At 35.3% G+C, this 21,533-nt stretch overlaps 1 protein-coding gene across 1 annotated transcript; it reads left to right on the forward strand.

Moving 5' to 3' along the window:
• The first annotated feature begins 8,884 nt into the window (after positions 1–8,884).
• Positions 8,885–20,789, forward strand: LOC129244954 (nose resistant to fluoxetine protein 6). The gene is made up of 11 exons (XM_054882880.1): positions 8,885–8,969; positions 9,042–9,346; positions 9,423–9,588; positions 9,650–9,796; positions 10,963–11,344; positions 11,410–11,575; positions 17,444–17,523; positions 17,591–17,704; positions 17,767–18,107; positions 20,365–20,507; positions 20,565–20,789. Exons 1-11 carry the CDS (start codon positions 8,891–8,893, stop codon positions 20,721–20,723), a joined length of 2,082 nt encoding a protein of 693 aa, XP_054738855.1. The 5' UTR covers positions 8,885–8,890; the 3' UTR covers positions 20,724–20,789.
• The last annotated feature ends 744 nt before the right edge of the window (positions 20,790–21,533 follow it).

Below are 21,533 nucleotides of genomic sequence, written 5' to 3' on the forward strand. Positions count from 1 at the left end.
AACATAACATAACATAACATAACATAACATAACATAACATAACATAACATAACATAACATAACATAACATAACATAACATAACATAACATAACATAACATAACATAACATAACATAACATAACATAACATAACATAACATAACATAACATAACATAACATAACATAACATAACATAACATAACATAACATAACATAACATAACATAACATAACATAACAAATTACCCCGTATTAAAGCACTTATCAACAGCTTTCATTTGATACCCATATTGTACATACACAACCAAAGGTTACCCGGGTCCACGTTTTGACCTATATCTCGAGACCCCAGTCACGGAGCAGATAGAAATAGTCTGAACTAAAGCATTCACCAACAGCTTCCATTTGATACCCATATTGTACATACACATCCGAAGGTTACCCGGGTCAACGTTTTGACCTATATCTCGAGACCCTATCTACCAATAGGTATTCAAACTATACGGAAATCATCTTCAATACCTACTTAACAATGTGTGTAAGTTTGGTTTAATTCGGTTCAAAGACACGGCGGGTCCACGTTTTGGCATATATTTCGAGACCCTAGTCATCAATAGGTATGAAAATTACCCCGTATTAAAACACTTATCAACAGCTTTCATTTGATATCCATATTGTACAAACACATTCTAGGGTCCACGTTTTGGTCTCTATCTCGAGACCCTAGTCACGGAACGGATAGAAATACTCTGAACTAAAGCTTTCACCAACAGCTTCCATTTGATACCCATATTGTACATACACATCCGAAGGTTACCCGGGTCCACGTTTTGACCTATATCTCGAGACCATATCTACCAATATGTACCCAAACAATACGGAAATCATCTTCAATACCTACTTAACAATGTGTGTAAGTTTGGTTTAATTCGGTGCAAAGACACGGCGGGTCCACGTTTTGGCATATATTTCCAGACCCTAGTCATCAATAGGTATGAAAATTACCCCGTATTAAAGCACTTATCAACAGCTTTCATTTGATACCCATATTGTACATACACATCCGAAGGTTACCCGGGTCAACGTTTTGACCTATATCTCGAGACCCCAGTCACGGAGCAGATAGAAATAGTCTGAACTAAAGCATTCACCAACAGCTTCCATTTGATACCCATATTGTACATACACATCCGAAGGTTACCCGGGTCAACGTTTTGACCTATATCTCGAGACCCTATCTACCAATAGGTATTCAAACTATACGGAAATCATCTTCAATACCTCCTTAACAATGTGTGTAAGTTTGGTTTAATTCGGTGCAAAGACACGGCGGGTCCACGTTTTGGCATATATTTCCAGACCCTAGTCATCAATAGGTAAGAAAATTACCCCCTATTAAAGCACTTATCAACAGCTTTCATTTGATATCCATATTGTACAAACACATTCTAGGGTCCACGTTTTGGTCTCTATCTCGAGACCCTAGTCACGGAGCGGATGGAAATACTCTGAACTAAAGCATTCACCAACAGCTTCCATTTGATACCCATATTGTACATACACATCCGAAGGTTACCCGGGTCAACGTTTTGACCTATATCTCGAGACCCTATCTACCAATAGGTATTCAAACTATACGGAAATCATCTTCAATACCTACTTAACAATGTGTGTAAGTTTGGTTTAATTCGGTGCAAAGACACGGCGGGTCCACGTTTTGGCATATATTTCCAGACCCTAGTCATCAATAGGTATGAAAATTACCCCGTATTAAAGCACTTATCAACAGCTTTCATTTGATACCCATATTGTACATACACATCCGAAGGTTACCCGGGTCCACGTTTTGACCTATATCTCGAGCCCTATTTCCAAAATAAAATATAATCCATGTTACTCGTGATGTAGCTTTCGAATGGTGAAAGAATTTTTAAAATCGGTCCAGTAGTTTTTGAGCCTATTCATTACAACCAAACAAACAAAGTTTTCCTCTTTATAATATTAGTATAGATATGGTAAATATTACCATACATTTTTTCCTTCAGATATAATAAAAAAATAATAATAATAACATTAAAACAACAGGTATTATTAACAAACTTGGTTTTATTTTAAATTCTTCAAGTGAATCAAATTAATAATAATCAATAAGAAGGCATATGCAAATACAAATACGTGAATTTATATATGTACATTTGCGCATATACATACATACATATATACGCTCACGTAACTACATATGAGCAAGGTAACTACATATGAGCAAGGTAACTACATATAAGCAAGGTAACTACATATGAGCAAGGTAACACTAATATGAGCAAGGTAACTACATATGAGCAAGGTAACTACATATGAGCAAGGTAACTACATATGAGCAAGGTAACTACATATGAGCAAGGTAACTACATATGAGCAAGGTAACTACATATGAGCAAGGTAACACTAATATGAGCAAGGTAACTACATATGAGCAAGGTAACTACATATGAACAGTAATGAGCAAGGTAACACTAATATGAGCAAGGTAACTACATATGAACAGTAATGAGCAAGGTAACGACACATTTTTTCGTGCGTGCAGCCTGTTAAATCGAATTATAAGACGTTATCACGTCAAAACACTTTTTTCATGAATTTATTGTAGCGAAACGGTTCAAGTCAGTTTATTAAAAGTTGTTGCATATTATAAAGTAACATTTCAAGAATATTTGATAAAATTTTCATGTAAAAACATTGCAAAATGAGCGAATGAGAGCACATTTACGTAGACGTCTTTTCAAAAATACATTTTGCAGTAGTCAGCATATCTCAGCGTAGAATCATCTGAAATCAAAAAAATCGAATAATTTAGTTAAAGTATGAGTTAAACTTCCCCCCAACGTTTATTTTGACGATTTATTTTCATTTTCAGCCATTTGGTAGTCGTTTGAAGTAAAAAGTGATTTTTGACGAAAAAATGCCGCCATTTTGTAGGTGTAAAACCACCTTAATATAAAAAAAATGGCGAAAAAAAACGTTGGGGGGAGGTTTTTTATATGTAAAATATGTGTGCAAAATTTCAAAAGGGTCGGTTGAGTAGTTTTCAAATGCCAATGACTACGCACTTTAAAAAAAAACGTTCGAGAAAACCGCGTTTAAAGTTTGTAACGGACTATGCGCGCAACTGCTGCGTCTCGGCAGATGTTTGAGGCGGCTCGGCTTTATGCTCTATAACTTAAAAAGTTTTGCTCGGATTGACTTAAAATTTTAACACGGTATTTTTGAAATGTTTTACTACAATAACATGCAAAAAAAAAATCGATTTTTATCCCTTTTTTCACCATACAAGCAACTCGGTGTCCATCAAGGATGATAGATTTACAAGGTTTGTTCTTTATTTATAGTGACAAACCAAATTGAGCCAATAACATCGGTTGCCATGTCCCAGGGGATTCGAATTCAGCACTATAATTTCTCACATATTCGCACATTCGTCCAATAAGTTATTATTCAGATAGCAACAAAGTGTCATTGGTTAATTTTTTTCGTATATCACCAGCACAATCTCAGTTTTTTTTGTAAGCACATCACTTGTGTAAGCACATCAGCCCATCACCTGATTCTGTCAAATTCGCTCAAAGCCGAGTAACGGTCTGTTATGGAGCACACCTTCTCAATTCTTTTCACCATGATTTTCCGTCTTCTTCCTTCGTCTCCTCCTTTTGAGTTGAAGAAACAAAAATTGCCCCATATGAACGCGGTCTAAGCGAGAGAAAGCACACATCCCACTTTTAGCGGTTTTCACTTCATCGTCTCACTTGAACATCTCGCTCCCTTTATCAAGTAAGCGAGCGTTTCAAGTAAAACGACCAATTAATGGCGCCCCTAAAGAAATAATATAATAGGGTCAAATCGCAACTTAGAGACTTATGTATAATAAATAATTTTGTGGTGTACAAGGTGAAGTCCAAAATAAACAAGACTGAGATGAAATAGAAACGACAGAAGCTTTGTTCTGATAACTTCGAGTTGATTATTCAAAATAGTCCCCTCTGAACTCGATAGATACACTGTTTTGCGCGATCTAAAAGCTTTACGAATGAGTGTTTCAGGTCATTGACCGGAATGTCGTTCAGGATGTAGGTACAAGTCTTTTGGATGGCCTCTATAGACGCAAAACGTTTTCCTTTTATAACCAAAAGCAATTTTCCGAATAAGCAAAAGTCACAGGGAGCGAATACGGTGAGTGATTGATGGTTAAAATGCGATTTCTAGCCAAAAAATCAGGCACAAGAGTGGATCGATGAGATGGTGCATTATCATGCGATAAGCGCCAGCTTCCTCCTTCGCGGTATTCAGGGCGAATATGAGGAATGCGATGCAACAAACGCTTCAAAACGCCAAGATAGAAAATTTCATTTACGGGCTATAAATCCAAATCTCCTGGTAGGAATTAAGCCTACAGCAGTTTTAGGATTTATTATTGTAATAGTTTGAGTAGGCTACATGGTTGCACAATAGATCTATTCAGATCGCAGTGCACAAACAGCCAATCAATAATAATAATAATAATAATAATAATAATAATGTTAAATTTAGTAATTAATCGAAGGAATAAGCAAAATAATTTTTTTTGACAAAATGGCGGTTTCTAAAATTTACAAGCACTCTGAAACGCTTTTTCAAATTTGCGTGTTACTTCGACAATATTCACCGGAACGATATTAAACTTTCTGTGTGTATTCTTAAATTTATGTACATTAACCCTGCTACTACGTTAGGGTCTTTTGATGACCCAAATTGCATATAACATCACCGTATTTCTATCTAGTGGAATATATTTGAAAGTTCTTACTACTCAGTGCATCAATTGTTGAAATATATTGAATTCAATTAGTTTTATCACCATTTTAGGCTTAGAAAATTGTTTATTGCAAGTGCTTACGCATATCATGTTCGGGTCATTCTATGACCCCTATCATAAACGAATAGTAATTATATAATGTAATATCCCCTGTTGCAGAGTCATCGTCTGGAACACTCTTCTGTTGTGAATGCTGGAATGCGTTTACAGTTATAATTTTCGTATTCAATAACAATGAAACCAAATACTTTCAGTTCTGTGCTAAATATTTAGTGATCAGTTGCTATTGTAAATCTAAGTTGTGTAAGTGTAAGACGATCGATTTTGATAAAACATGGAATCTAGACATACTGTAAGTATATATAATCTACATTTTTTTTTAAATTCGTACTAGTATTTATACGGTAAAATTCGTTGTTGTATTTACTTGGCCATAATGTCAGCGTGGACAAATGACTGAACATGGCATTGGTGCATTCTTGAGTAACCTTGAAGACGATGCAAATGATGATTGTGATGCTAATTTTGTACTTGAGGAAGACGAATGTTTATCTTCAGAACAATCCATTTCCAGTGGCATAGAAGCATTCATTTCATTGACCGTAACTAATAGCACAGAAATTTTTGATAAAGATCGGATGATAAAGTGGACAACAATACCTTCTTTGCAATGTCTAAGTCGTGCAGCAAGTGAAAATATTCTTCACGGAAAACCTGGAGTGACTTCTTATGTTATTCATCGTATTTTAAAAATTCGTCATACTTTTGATGTATGCCTTACAGAAGCTATGAAAAGGGATATAATTCACTACAGCTATTTGCAAAGAAGTGCTGTTTTCGAAAATTTTCAAGCTATAGATGCTACTGAGTTCGATGCTTACCTGGGACTTCTTATACTTATTGGTATTTATTTACAATATATTTTTCCTATTATAATTGTATAACGGACATACAGGGTGGCTGATGAATTTTACTACATTAAGAAACTCAAATAACTTTTTTTTAGTGTATGAAATTCATTTATTTTTTTTTTCAGGTTGAAGGTCATTAAATTTTATTAAATGTAGTTTAACTATATTAGTTTTAAAAATAATTGAATTTAAATACCCCCCATGCTCGTTGACACAAGTGCGGCATCTTAGTAAAAAGTTGTTCATTGCTGCTTTGAGAGTTGTGACAGGAGTAGCCGCAATTGTTGCCCGAATGGATTGTTTTAGTTCATCCAAATTTGTTGGCTTTGTTTTATAAACTTTTTGTTTACATAAACCCCACAAGGAAAAGTCAGGTGCAGTAAGGTCAGGCGACCTGGGGGGCCAACGAAATTCGGAGTTTCTTGAAATCAGTTTATTGGGAAATTTTCGTCGCAACTCTGTCATAACAGTCTGGGCTATGTGAGACGTTGCCCCATCTTGTTGAAACCACACAGAGTTGAAAGGAATTCTCTTTCGGCGTAGTTCTGGATAGAAAAATTCTTTCAGCATTTTCAAATAACGGTCTCCCGTAACCGTAACGGTGTGACCATTTTCTTCAAAAAAATAAGGCCCGACAATACAGCGTGAAGAAACCGCACACCACACTGTCACGCGAAGAGGATGCAATTCCGTCTCGTGGAGTATCTGTGGGTTAGAAGTACTCCATATTCGACAATTTTGTTTGTTCACATTGCCGTTTAAATCGAAATGGGCCTCATCAGACATGAAAAGGCAGTTTAACATGTTTTGGTCTTCTTCCACCATTTGCAGGATCTTCTGGCAAAATTCCAAGCGAATCGGCAAGTCTGCTGCATTCAGTTTGTTAACCATTTGAATTTTGTAGGGAAATAAGTCTAAATCTTTGTGCATTATTGTTTGCAAAGACTGTCGGCTGACACCAAGTTGAGCAGATAAGCTTCTTGTTGAAACCCTTGGATTGCTTTGTATAGCTGCAGCTACAGCAGCGATCGTTTCCTCCGTCCGAACTGGTGGGTTTCGATGATAAGGCCTTCTTGCGAATGTTCCTTGCTCAGCAAAATTATTCACCAGTCTCATTATGGTCCATCTGCTCGGGGGATCGCCGCCAAACATCCGCCTGTACTCTCTCTGTACCAAAACTACGGACTCCAGTGCGTGATAGCGGCGGACTATCCAAATTCTTGTTTGCGTGTCCCAGTTATCCATTTTAATAAATTTTAAAGATCAATCTGCAAATTAAAACAAGAATGGAACAGATAACTTAAAAAGAAAAAAAGTTATTCAATTTTTTTTTGGTAGCGGCTTTCATCAGCCACCCTGTATTATTCTTTTAGGCGTCTACCGGTCATACGGTGAAAGTCTTAACTCCCTGTGGGACAAGTTTCATGGACGTCCGTTTTTGAGAGCAATCATGTCTTTGGAGCGATTTAGCAATATTTCTCGTGTACTAGCATTTGACGATAGGCAAAGAAGAAGATCAGAACAAAGAGGAGATAAACTTGCTCCCATTCGCACATTTTATGAGCAATGAACTCAAAACTTGCAGCTGTTTTACGTTCCAAGTGCTAACATAACGATTGACGAACAGCTTATTCCGTTCCGAGGTAGACGTCCTTTCAAAGTATACATTCCAAGTAAACCTGGGAAATATGGCATGAAAGCGTGGATAGCAGCGGATTCTGACACCGCATTTTGCTTACAGTTCCAAATATACTTGGGCAAAGTAAGAGACAATGCTGAAAGGAATCAACGCGAACGGGTTGTTCTAGACTTAGTGTCTTCATACCGTGGACGAAATCTGACTACCGATAATTTTTTTATGAGTCATAACCTTGCATTAGAACTGCTAAAGCAGAAAATTACTATTGTTGGCACAGTAAGGAACAACAAACGTTTTCTGCCGGTTCATGCAACATCACAAGAATTGCGTAAGCTTCCAATACACTCAAGGAAATTTTTTTTTTATGAAAAAGAAACTGTAGTTTTGTATGTGCCTAAAAAATTCAGAATGATTTATTTGCTTAGCACCCTTCATCATAATAGCAACATTTTGGAAGATCATCCAAAAAAAATTCCGGAAATAATTAAATACTACAACTCGACAAAAGGTGGAGTCGACACATTAGACCAAATGGTTCGTACATATTCGTGCAAAAGGAAAACCAATCGGTGGCCAGTTGCCCTGTTTTCTAATTTATTAGATATTTCTGCTCTAAACGCTTTTATAGTATGGACCGAAATATATCCTGAATGGCAAAAAAATAAATTGCACAAAAGGCGCCTATTTTTAGAGCAACTCGGAGAAGTTTTAGCTCAAGAACATATCAAGAGGCGTAGTCGGCTTTCTCGCGCAGAAGCCTCTGTATCATTGGTACGAAGAATTCGAGAAGAAGACAGTGCATCACCATCTACGAATTCGCCTTCTCCAAAACGAAAATGCGCTAGTGAACGGAAAAGGTGCAAATTTTGCCCGTCGAAAAAGGAAAAAAAGACCTTTACTGAGTGCATAACTTGCAAAAAACCTGTTTGTCCGTCACACCGACACACAACCACTCTAACGACGACATATTGCATTGATCACAAGCCTTAAAAATATTTTTGAACTGTACAAATTTGAATTTTCTCAATAAAAAAATGTGGGGTCAAAATAAGACCCGAACATAACATGTGTATTTTTTTTCTAGCATAGTAGCAGGGTTAAGAAAAAAAATGATTTTTTGAGAATTCTAACTGTATATAACCCCTTAATTTAAATTTCTGACACGTTCTGATAACTGTTAAAGTCAAAAAATCGAGAGTGCAAATTACAAAGCATAGATGAAGAACCCTGTACTCGTATATAAAGTTTAGTTCCGCTCGATTTTAGACATTTCCTTCCTTTTTATAAATTATCTCTTTGGAAATGTGGCTGCAAGTAAAACTATTGCGCTTTTGATTGAAAGTGAATCTTCAAATCGAATCAAACTTAAATTAGTGGTTGCACGTTATTGCTTGACTAGAACTGTTGAAGCGTGACACATCGCATGCAACAATTTTCAAAGAGAGTGAATTGCAAATACAATTCTTATTTAATTTCCAATCAGAAGCTTAGAACAATTTAAGCAGCTGAAGTAGAATGTTTTATTTTAATTTATTCCTCCTTAACAACATTTTCTTTTGGGGAAATGTTATCCCTGTTGTAGGACAATTTGATAGTAAGTGACTGTAGGAAACTCAAATTTACTGTATTTAAATTTTTTTTTTTTTATTAAATTATAAATCTTCAGTGACTATTTACAAGAAAATGCCGCCACTTTATCAGTTCGATGACTACGATCAATGTCTTCAAGTTGAAAACAGCCACTCCCATACGAAGCCGACGTATTGTGTCGTATACGCGGAAGTTGTTGTAAATGAATCTTCGAGTCTTTGGAATGAAATATCCAGGTTCTCTACAGACGATAAACATCACTTCAGACACGATCACTTGTTTTTCGGAATGTGCCTAGAACGCTGTAAGAAACTGTTGCAGCCATTCGCCAAATTTCGTCTGAACGAGTTGTCGGGAAGTGGAGAAATTCGCGACATTGAGGTTCGTTGTGAAATTATAAATCATACATATGTAAGCAAATGTAGGTCAAAGCTCATACATTCAAAGCAAATTCCAGCTTCTTAACTACTACATTAACGTGCATAAACGGGAAACTGACAACCGCATTCAGTATGGGAAAATCTTCAGAAGTTGTCTTAATTACGAGTTCCAACATAATTATGGGTTGCGATTGCGTGCAAGCATTGAATACTGCGAGCAAGCGAATACAACATTGAAACATGGTAAAATGTTTTGATAGTTTTTATTTAAAATATAATCTACTTTAAGGAACTTTCCTTTTAGATGCATTAGACATTGTTGCTTATGCCATTTTCGGCATTATCACTTTGGCCTCAATCTCTTCAACCATATACGATTATCGTTTGAAAACCAAGCAGTCCGTAAATAATCGAAATGAAGAGTTTTATAAAAATTCACTTGAAAGTCCAGGTAAATATAATATTTTCGTAATGAGCTCTCGCAAAATTAAATCTTACAAGGTGAAGTCCAAAATAAACCAGACTGAGGTAAAATAGAAAAGACAGGAACTTTGTTTTCATACCTTCGAGCTTATTTATTCAAAGTCCCCGCTGGTCTCGATACGCTGTCTTTCATGATCTAAAATCCTTTCGAAAGAGTGTTTCAGGTCATTGACCAGGTGCAAGCCTTTTGGATGGCCTCTACAGACGCAAAACGTTTTTCTTTCATGGTCAAATGCAATTTTCCGAATAGGTAGAAGTCACTAGGAGCCATATCAGGCGAATACGGTGAGTGAGTGATGGTTAAAATGCGATGTCTAGTCAAAAAATCAGTCACAAGAGTGGATCGATGAGAGGGTGGATTATTATGCGATAAGCGCCAGCTTCCTCCTTCGCGGTATTCAGGGCGAAATCGACGAATGCGATGCAACAAACGCTTCAAAACGCCTTGATAGAAAATTGCATTAGCGGTTTGGCCCGTTGGCATGAACTCCTTGTGGATAATTCCCTTGGAATCGTAAAAACAAATGAGCATCGACTTGATTTTTGACTTCTCCAAACGCGGTTTTTGGGTGACGGCTCATCTGGGGCTTAGTTTCAGGTTCATATTGGAAACACCTCGTTTCATGACCAGTTCCAATGTTGTAAAGGAAGATCTCGTCTTTTCTCGCCTCTTTAATGAAGTCTTTCGAATGTTGAATTCTGAGCAATTTTTGGTCCTCAGTTATTTTGTGTGGAATGAAACGTGCATGGACCTTTTGTAAGTCCTAAGTGCTAAGTTAAAATGTGATAAATCGATGTTTTGGAGATATTCAACTCCGATTCCATGAATTTCAACGATGATTTCGGTTCATTTTGATAAATTCGCGAACAATTACGATGGAGTTTTCGGTGATTACCGTTTTTGGGCGGCACGGCCCGTATGTTCATTGACATTTATGTCCTCACAACCATCTCTGAAACGTGTAATCCACTCATGAACTCTGGCACGAGATAGACAATCATCGCCATAAACTCTTTTCATCAATTCAAATGTTTCTCGTTTTCTAAATAAAATAGTTATTTCATTTTAATTATTTGTTAAACTATCCAATTTTCATTTCCAAATCAGCAGTGATATATACTTTCCCTTTTCAGCCCAACAACTATTCAGCTCATTTTCGATTTGTCGCAATTTTTATCGGTTAACCGCGTCGTCGAAAACTCGCAGCCAAACCGCAACAGACCTCCAATTTTTCGATGGCTTGCGAGTATTAGGAGTATTTCTGGTATTATTTGCGCACTCTTTAATACTTTTCATGGCCATACAGGTTGAAAATCCTGAATTCTTCGAGAAGTTTTTCTATCGTCCGGAAACAGCCATAATTGAAAATGGCGCAGCTATAATTCAAATATTTTTTGTTATGAGCGGATTTCTATTATATGTGAATTTTATCGAAAGAAATTTCGTTACCACCGACACCAGCATAAGCAATTGTATTATTGTTTACTTCAAAATTTTCTTTCACAGATATTTCAGGTAAATGCATCTGAATGTTTATTATCTCAATTCAATTTACTCATAACGCAATTCTCATGTTTAAGGCTTTTACCATCACTAGCAATGCTAATTCTCTTCAATTCATCTATACTTGTGCGTCTACAAAATGGACCATTTTGGAGGCATTATGTGGAAGCAGAACGCGTCTTTTGTCGCGAATATTGGTGGCAGAATGGTTTCTTCGTTAATAATTACCTGCTGCAGGAGAGTGTAAGTGATGGGCTTCGCACTGTAGTCGGGCCTTATAGTAGTAGGCCATGTTTTACGCGAGAAATTAGAAGTACTGTTCCGAATAGGCCATAAGATTTATAATCTGATGGTTGATAGCTGTCAAATCAACTGTTCGAAAAATAAGAAAATCATTAGCTATGTTCGATAACAAAATTAATCATCGTCAGCAGTCAATCCAAATGATTGGTAAGCGCAAATTCTCTACAAAGAGAAGAAAAAGTGCCATCACGCGCAAAAACAGTCACTCGCACCTTATTTGATACAGTTACGATTTTTTGTAAAGTTTTCTACATTTCACAAAATTTTGCTGAAAGGGAAAAACAGAGTATGCAGAAATCTTATTTAGTTTGCTTTATTTCATTTCTCCATGAAATTCAAACAAGTGTTCACTCATTTCATTTGAACGTCTTCGTAATTTCTGGTCGGTTTTGAAGACAAATATGAGAAAAATGGCACCCATAAGAAATCTGATCTTAAAAAGGCGATACTTAAAGAGTGGAGTCAAATTAGTCCCGAAAATACAAAAAAATTGGCCACACCACATAGACTTCAAGCTGTAATGGATAATAAAGGTTGGGTACCCTTGTATTGAATACCATAAAATTTTAAAAATTGGAAATAAATAGTTGCACTGTTTTAAATTGTATCATGCGTGTAACTGCAGCGTGAATTCTCTGTATGCTTTTTTTTTTTGTTTTTGCATTACATTGAGTGGACACTTTTTTGTATTTTTTTATGTTGAGAAATGCGTTTTTGCAAAATATTGATTATGAAATATGGAACAGAATCAAAAAAGGTGTGAGTGACTGTATAGGTTGAGTTTGTTTTTTTGTTTTTGTTGTCAAAAAAAAAATTAGTTTAAAAAATATACTTTATACATATATTTATACTCAGGTTTTTTTTGATGAATTTTCCATTTTATCGTTTCTCACCATAAACTGTAAATTTCAAGTCAGAGCAAAGGCAAAAGTGCACAAAATACCAAATTTCACAAAAACAAATTTCTTTGTTTACAAAAAGTTCGACCCATATGTTTTCATGATGGACAGATTTTGTTGGATAAATATTATCCAGCACAAAATAAGCGTCTCTCTTCAATCGAACTGTCACTTCGCTCTCTCAATTTTTTAGTGATGGATAATTTTTTGGCATTAACGAACGTCTACGTCCAAAAATTAGGAAAACATTCATAAAAAAATAATATGAAAATTGTTGTGTTATCGCACACGACTATTTTGAAACGGCCACTAAATACGCTTTCTAACCTTCAAGCGTTTTTTGTGTCAATCTGGTAAGATTTTCAAACTGAAGTGCATATGACTTTATTTTCTTTATTTTACTTTATTTGTATTTGAATTAACTCGGCATTTTGGCTCAAGGTGAAAATCATATATTAGCTTTCAATATTAACGTTCCTTTTAGCTGGTAAATGTCACTAAGAGGTTGCAAAAAAAATTGAAAACTTTGAACGACTTATTTATACTAAAAAAACTAACGACGCTGGCCAAGGCGAATTGAGTATCTACGATGGCGCCATTAAAAAACAGTTACTTTATTTTTGGCGATTTTGACAAGTCTGACGTCAGCTCAGTTCGCAACAATGAACAAAATGAACAAAACAAACAAAAGTAAAAAAGTTGGTTTGTGAAAATTCAGTGAAAATTGGTAGTTTTGTGATTTGTGAGTTTTAAACTAATCAAACTAATGAAATCGAAGTGCCATGTGTTAAATTGTTAAAGCACAAATTAATACAAAGCCTCCAGATGCTGATTTTTGCGGAAGAAGTATGTGTGTTGACAGCTATTAAAGGATTATTGGATATTAAATCCTTTCAAAATGTTATTTATTAGGTTTTGGGACACACTGAGCACGAATTTTATGTGTATCAAGCCAAGTTAACTATCAATTTCTCTAAAAATTAACAGTTGTTAAATCAGTTATCAATTTATTTAGAATTTGCCATACAAATTACATCCAATTGGTTTTAAGGCTCCCTGTTCTTGGATTTAAAATGGGTAAATTATTACATTCAAAATTTTGGATTCGTATTCAAAGTAGCAAAAAAACCCAAACTATGAAATTTCAGAAAAATTTAACAATATCTTTAAAACGGAAGCGTCATATAGGATTTTGTATTTTCAAAAGAAAATTTTAAATTTGTACTGAGCGAACCCAAGGGCTCCCAAATAACTTATTTCATGCAAATTCAGCAATTTTTTTAAAGCCTTTGAATATACAAGGTGAAGTCCAAAATAAACAAGACTGGCGTCATAAAAATGTTTTTGATAGCGCCATCTTTTTAATGAGTTAGTGCGTTGGAAGTTACATCCCTAGCTGACTTCCAGCGAAAGCTTGGTGACATTCGGTTCAGTGAAAGCGAAGTTATTGCGTCTAAAGTGTCATCGGTCCAAAAGTGAGTTTCGAACAAAGAGCTCAAATCAAATTTTGTTTTAAAATCGGTAAAACCGTTACCGAAATATTTGAATTGCTGAAAAAAGTTTATGGCGATGATTGTCTATCTCGTGCCAGAGTTCATGAGCGGATTACACATTTTAGAGATGGTTGTGAAGACGAGCCACCACCCAAAAAATCACGTTTGGAAAAGTCAAAAACAAGTCAATGCTCATTTGTTTTTATGATTCCAAGGGAATTGTCCACAAGGAGTTCGTGCCAATGGGCCAAACCGTCAGTGCAATTTTCCATCTCGGCGTTCTAAAGCGTTTGTTGCATCGCATTTGTCGAATTCGCCCTGAATACTGCGAAGGACGAAGCTGACGCTTATTGCATGATAATGCACCATCTCATCGGTCCGCTCTTGTGACTGATTTTTGGACTAAAAATCTCATTTTAACCATCAATCACTCATCGTATTTGCCTGATATGGCTCCCTGTGACTTTTACTTATTCGGAAAATTGCATTTGGTTATGAAAGGAAAACGTTTTGCGTCTGTACAGGCCATCCAAAAGGCTTGTACCGACATCCTGAAAGACATTCCGGCCAATGACCAGAAACACCTTTTTTCAGTATTCGGTATTTATTATGCAAAATATTTAACAAAAAAATGGGAGCGTGTCATTATTCTGTATTACAAAATTCTGTAAATTGCAAAAAAATTCTGCTTTTTAAAATTCTGCTTTTTTTAAATTCTGCTTTTTCAAAATTCTGCATGTTTAATGCGAAAAATTCTGCTTTATTCAAGTTTTGTGATTTTCGTCATACAAGAAGTAACAAAATAAACATTTATTCCATAAATATACATATGTATATGTTTAGGCGATAACAATATTTTAGTTTAGCCAATTACAATATTTTTTGGAATTCTTTTTAAATATGTAGTGTGACTTAATTCATTGCTTTTCTTAATAATTCTTCACAGCTGTCGTTTTTGAAGAGAAAACTTCTTTAGAATCGTTGGGAGTGATTTGAGAAAAAGTGAAACGAAAAAAGCGACACTCTTGGCTACGAATATTACATATACACGTAGCGACGAACTAAATAACTTTTAGGCCAGCGCCGACAGCATGGCGCGATAGCCGAGCGGTGTGAGCTTCCGATCCAAAATCCTTGGTTCGAATCACACGAAAAAAAATTTTTTTATACAGTTATTTTATTTTATTTTATGATATGTTTATGAAGAGCTTTTTTTCATGGCAGAAATACACTCGGTGTTTTGCCATTGCCTGCTGAGGGGTGAGCGCTATTAGAAAAATAGTTTTCCTTAATTTTGGTGTTTTCACCGAGATTCGAACTGACGTTCTCTCTGTGAATTCTGAATAGTAGTCACGCACCAACCCATTCGGCTACGGCGTTTGTTTAATTTTACTGATGCAAAAATGAGGAAAAATATATGAATAAAGTTTGCTTACTGTTTACACATTTTCCAAAGGTGACGGAGAACCAAAAAAAAAGTCGATTTTCAAACAAATACGAGTGCATATGTGTAATTGTGTTAGAGTTTCGGTCACGCCCCAGCAAAACCTGCGTGCATATGTGTTTGTAACATTCAAAAAAATGTAATTGTGTTAGAGTTTCGGTCACGCAGGTTTTGCTGGGGACGCTCATAATAGCAACCGCGTGTGTATTTTTATATTCGTAAATATTTTCATTTTTAAATATTTACCGCAATTATGCCGAAAAATAATGCAGAAAAGTGTCGTGAATATCGACAGAAAAAAAATCAATAAATAGCATCACGGAATTCATTCACGAAAATTTAATAAAGTATACACCAGAAGTATCGCGGATACTTAGAAAAGATTACAATAAAGTTCCAATGATTTTAAGTGGCGATTTTAACGTAAATTTTGCATTGGACACAGCGGTTCCTTTAATTGACGTTCTCAATACAACATTCAATTTAAAAATGTGTAACAATCGCACTGAATCGACAACACGATCAAAAACAACCATTGACGCGGTATTTCAAAGATATGTTGACAACATCGAAACCAAAGCATTTGTATCATATTTTAGCTATCATAAGCCACTCGTATCATTTGTTGAAATTGAAAACATTGAGGATGAATAATAATAAAATGAAGAAAATAAAATATGAACTTTATAGCAATATTATAATGAACCTATAATTATCTTGCTCCTAATGCTGCTTTCGTCTTATTCTCTCTCAGTTTGTTTTACGGAAGGTTTCACTTCTATCGCGTCTAACCGTTAGACTGGTGTTTTTTTTTTTTAGAAGAGTTCTACGCAAAAATACTGTGGATTCTATCGAAACTGAAAAAAAAGTATTATTATTATTATTTTTTATTTAATATCTCGAATAATAATAAAAAATAATAATAAATTAAATGATTACATTACCTCTTTAACATTGTTAACATTATATTTAAATACAGAATTTTGTAATACAGAATTTTGAAAGCAGAATTTTAGAAAGCAGAATTTTAAAAAAGCAGAATTTTAAAAAGCAGACTTTTAAAAAGCAGAATTTAGTTTTTAGAATTTTGTACATACAGAATTTCGACACCAACCCCAAAAAAATCACTATTCTATTTTGACTATTTAAGGGGTTAGGGGTAGTCAAAATTTTCAAAAAAGTTTTTTTCTGCATTTTCTTAAAGTATAATGTCTTAAAAATATTGTGTGAAAGTTTGAAGTGAATCCGACAAATACTTTTCGAGTTATTCAACAATTAACAAAGGGCGCCCGGGCGCTCCGAAGCAGATAGCAAAACTTTCAATGCGTTTTTCTCAAAACTATGTTTTTTGAACTGGTGATCACTGTAACTTAAAAACCGCTTGGTAGATTTCGATAAAATTTATACTGCTTTTGAAAAACATAAAAAACTCTTTCTTGATCGAAGGCTTTTTTTAAAAATTTCGATTTTTTTTTTCAAAATTTCGATTTTTTTTAACATTTTTTTTCTTGAAAATCTGAAAAATATATCCTGAGGCCACCATATTGTTAATTTTGAAAAAAAAGCTTCGATCAGACACAAGATTATCTATTAATAAAACTAATTTCTCTTGTCCGATTGATTTTAGATGAATCTCCAAAGACTTGTGACGATAAGGGACTTCTGGAGAAACGGGCTCTACACAAGCAGCAATAACTTTTACAATTTTTTTTTTCTTTTATTAAAATTTTGCTAAAGTCAAGTCGAAACATGATGTATTAATGCTATGTTTTTATTTTTTGTAAAATAAATCAATTGACTATCAAAACAAAATCATTAAAAATCATCATTTTTCGGGCCTTTGACTACTCCTAACCCCTTAAACATTTATTTTAAATTTTTTATCTTGTATCATCAGTGCATTATTATACTCATTTTTATTATTTTACTAATTGAGTTATATGTATTTACTTTTTTGTCTGTCCATACCTAGTGCTCTCACCATACCTGGTATCTTGCTGCTGACATGCAACTTTTCGAACTATTTCTTATTGTGTTAATCATCGTAAGCAAGTAAGTAAAATCAATTCAAGCATTCATTAATTCATACATTCTTTCATTACTCGGACTCGTATTTCAGATTTCCCAAACTTCGTAGAGTTATATACGCCATCCTCTTAGTATTGACCTTTACGGTAACAGGATTTATTACATACTTTTTGAAACTTAAACCTATATACCATACGAATCCAGAGTAAGCTGTGTCAAATTAATTTCAGCTGATGTCCTCATTAAACATTTGCCTTACTATTTTAGAAACTACCGTTATATGTTTTTCCGCAACGCTGAAACCTTTTACCAGGCATACACGCCGTTTTACACAAATATTGGTGGCTACTTTTTCGGCTTCATAACTGCTGAGTTGTATATGAAGTTACGAAAGTATTCCAAACAATATCGTGGGTTAGTGCGATACGAACTCAGTTGGTGGCTATTATTCCCAATGGCTTTTGGTTTACTTTTTGGCGGAGCCTTTTTTATGTCGTTCGAATTTGAAAACCCTTCAATTTGGGTAGCTCTTTTTGCCAGCTTGTATCGGAATATATGGGTTTTAATATGTTGTGCAGTAGTTTTTGGGATGTGCCTCAAGTTGGGATGTAAGTTGCATTTTTATATTAGTTTCGGGAAAAAGAAATCCATTATTTTCTCGGTAGATCGTTGTAGTGATCGGTATATCGTAAAGTAGCGATCAAACAATTTACAGTTTACGCTCGTTGTCAAGGTGACATTTCATACTAAAAATTATTTTCTTGTTTTTTGTTTGTTCCATTCAGTTGTGGGTTACAGGGTGTTAAAAATGGAAGAAGTCAACAAAGAGAAAATTTAGTACATTTTACAGTTGTTCTTTGATAAGAGCGAAAAATGAAATTTTGAATAGTGTTTATTGTGCCGATACTGTAACAGTTAATTACGTGCAATTTTGCTTTCGACGATTCCGTTCTGGCATTTTTTATGTTAAAAACGCACTTCGCACAGCCAGGCCTGCGTCGAAATGTCGATAAAATCACAGAAAGCTGACCGGCATATTAGTAGTCGTGCATCGCCCAGGAGCTACAGATCGACCATAAAATAGTTTTAAACCATTTGCACAAAAATAAAAATTAAAATAATGGATTTCTTTTTCCCCAAACTAATACTTAAACATATTTACAATTGTACTCAACAGCCCGGTTTTTGCGAGGCCACAAAACTTATTGCGGTCCCTTTTAAATGGGTGTGAAGGACGTTTTTATTGATTTTTTTTTTGTTTTTGAGAATTGAATGAATCTACAACTCTGATAATTTTCTACTTATTCATCTACAGGGTCCGGCTTTCGAAGTATAACCCACTTCAGACCGCTCGCGCAGCTGATGCCCGTGCATCAGCTGTCTGTTAGTTGCCTAAATGACAGTCCAGAGTATTGTTTACAAGGGCGCTTAAGCATTTTGCCGAGAGTAAACGCGAAAAAAGAAAATCAGTAATGGATTTCAAACGTATTAGTGCGATTGCATTATATTTAGCTGGAAAATCACCACCAGCGATTATTCGTGAGCTCGAGCAATTTAAAGAAAATAAAGTTTTTGTTTATCGCACCATTACTCGTTACAATGATACTGGTAGCATCGCGAAACAACATGAAGATGGTCATCAAAAGACTACAACGTCACGTGGAATGGTTTAAAAAGTGAAGAAGCGCGTTGAGCGAAATCCCCGACGCAGTGCCAATCAAATGGCGAAAGAACTGAAAATATGTGACCGTAACATCCGCCGCATACCGAAAAATTATCTCAAAGTCGAGCCTTACAAGATCCAAAATACAAAAGGCGCTTGATCTCACACCAAAGCAGCAACAAGTCAGACTTGAGAGAGCGAAGGAGTTGCTACGCTTGACCGAAAGCAGTTAATTTCCGAACTTTAAGTTTTCTGACGAGAAACTTTTTCAAATTGAGCACTTCACAAACTCCCAAAACCATAGGATTTATTGGACCGACCGTTCTTACGAGAATTTAAGTCATCGATTGGCTACCAGGAGGCAGTACCCACCACAGGTAGTGATTTGGGCTGCTGTAACCGCAGATAGGCGCTCTCCAATCGTTTCCATCGAGTCTGGCGTCAATGTAAATGCGAAATATTATATTATCGGGAAAGTATTCTGGAGGTTGCTTTGAAGCTGTGGGCAGACAAACACTTCGGTGGCAGAGCATGGATGTTTCAACAGGACTCGGCGCCGTCACACAAAGCTAGAGTGAACCAAGAACTCCGAACTTCATAACATCCACACAATGGCTCTCAAATTCGCCCAACCCGAATCCGATGGATTATTCTCTAAGGGCCATTTTGGAGAGCAAGGGTGCGAACTGAAAGATTCACCTGTCTCGAGGCGCTGAAAAAAACCATTGTCCGCGAGTGGTCCAAAATATCTGCAAGTTACATTCGGGCAGCTTGCCATTCGTTTCTGGACCATCTCACGGCCATAGTCAAGGCAAAAGGTGATCATATTGGGCGAAAGTAAATTGATTCTTAATTTTGTATTATTTTCACACATTTTTTACTTTAAGTTGAATTAAAGTAATTTTCCAAGCTAAATTTATGGCCTTTTCAATTGGTTACACTTCGAGTGCCGGACCCTGTACTTATATTTGCACACCAAACATGAAAACTATCGTTAAATATTAATTCAATCCTTAGATGTACCATATGGCAGCGAATCTGTCCTTACAAAAAACATCAAATTAGCTGCCCCGATAGAATCACAATTTAAGCCATTTATTATTGCAATGCTACTTTTCAATACACATATATATGCACATACTATATACATACATACATATTTTCATATAATATACTATATATATATGTATTTTTTTTAATAGGGATCGCTTATGAATTCTGCTGCCTACCCTTTCTTCGGGTATTTTCAAAAATTTCATATCAAGCCTATCTCTGGCACCTGGTCGTCTTGCGTTTAATGGGCGGTTACTATAGGAAACCAATTTATATAAATCGCTTTTATTTGGTAATTTTAGTTTTCATATTCGTATTTCAAAATTAAAAGTAATTTTTCCAATTACAGATTGGCCAGATTATAATAGCATTTTTTCTTACGCAACTGGTTGCTTTTGTTTTTGCATTGTTTGTGGAGTATCCAGTCGCAGAAATAATTAAATATTCACTACCATATTACAAACGTGAGAGGCAAGAAAGAAAAAAAGACATTTATAGCTTAAACTAAATTACATCCGTATTGTACATAAGTGAAAATGTATAACGTAAAAATAAAGAGCACGCATTGCACATATATACTCGTATTTACATATATACGAAATGCAAAATATGTTTAATATTCATGTGGTTAGAAACATTTTATAACCAATCGTATACTATTTATTAAGTTAAATCAGACGACCGAAATCGAGAACAAAAAAAGAAGTTGTCTGTAAAGTCGGGTTACTGACGATAGTTTAACGTGACAACGTCATAAGAAAATATTGATGGAATGGTTGCAATTTTCAAAACAAAATTTTAATTTTATTTGTTTGATAGATATTTTTTATGGATATAGAGGAGGAGGTATTGCAATGGAATAAGTCAAGTTACATTTACACAAACGTGAAAAATGACGAAACATTTATCAAATTCATGAAAGATATCTTCAATTTCGATTGTGCATCAGACGTTAATAAGTCAACAACACTAAGAGGCACCATCATCGATTTGCCTTTTTCAAGACACTTTAAACTCGAAACACTCCCTTTCATTTCCTACTTTTTCTATCATCGTCCTATTCTCCACAGAGAAATGGTTCATTACCACGCACACAGGAAGAAGGCATATGCAAATACAGGTATGTGAATTTATATACAAATGCGCATATACATACATATACATACATATATATGCTCACTCAAGTAGGACAGAGCCAAATGTCGAACGTTGCCGAACGCGGGGGCCGATTGTGCTCTTTGTCGTTCGTTCCGCGCTCTCGCTTGCAGTTCAAGCACATTAGCTTACATTTGCTTGCATACGGAATAGATTCGTATAT

Source organism: Anastrepha obliqua, chromosome 4, assembly GCF_027943255.1.
Source record: "Anastrepha obliqua isolate idAnaObli1 chromosome 4, idAnaObli1_1.0, whole genome shotgun sequence".
NCBI lineage: Eukaryota > Metazoa > Arthropoda > Insecta > Diptera > Tephritidae > Anastrepha > Anastrepha obliqua.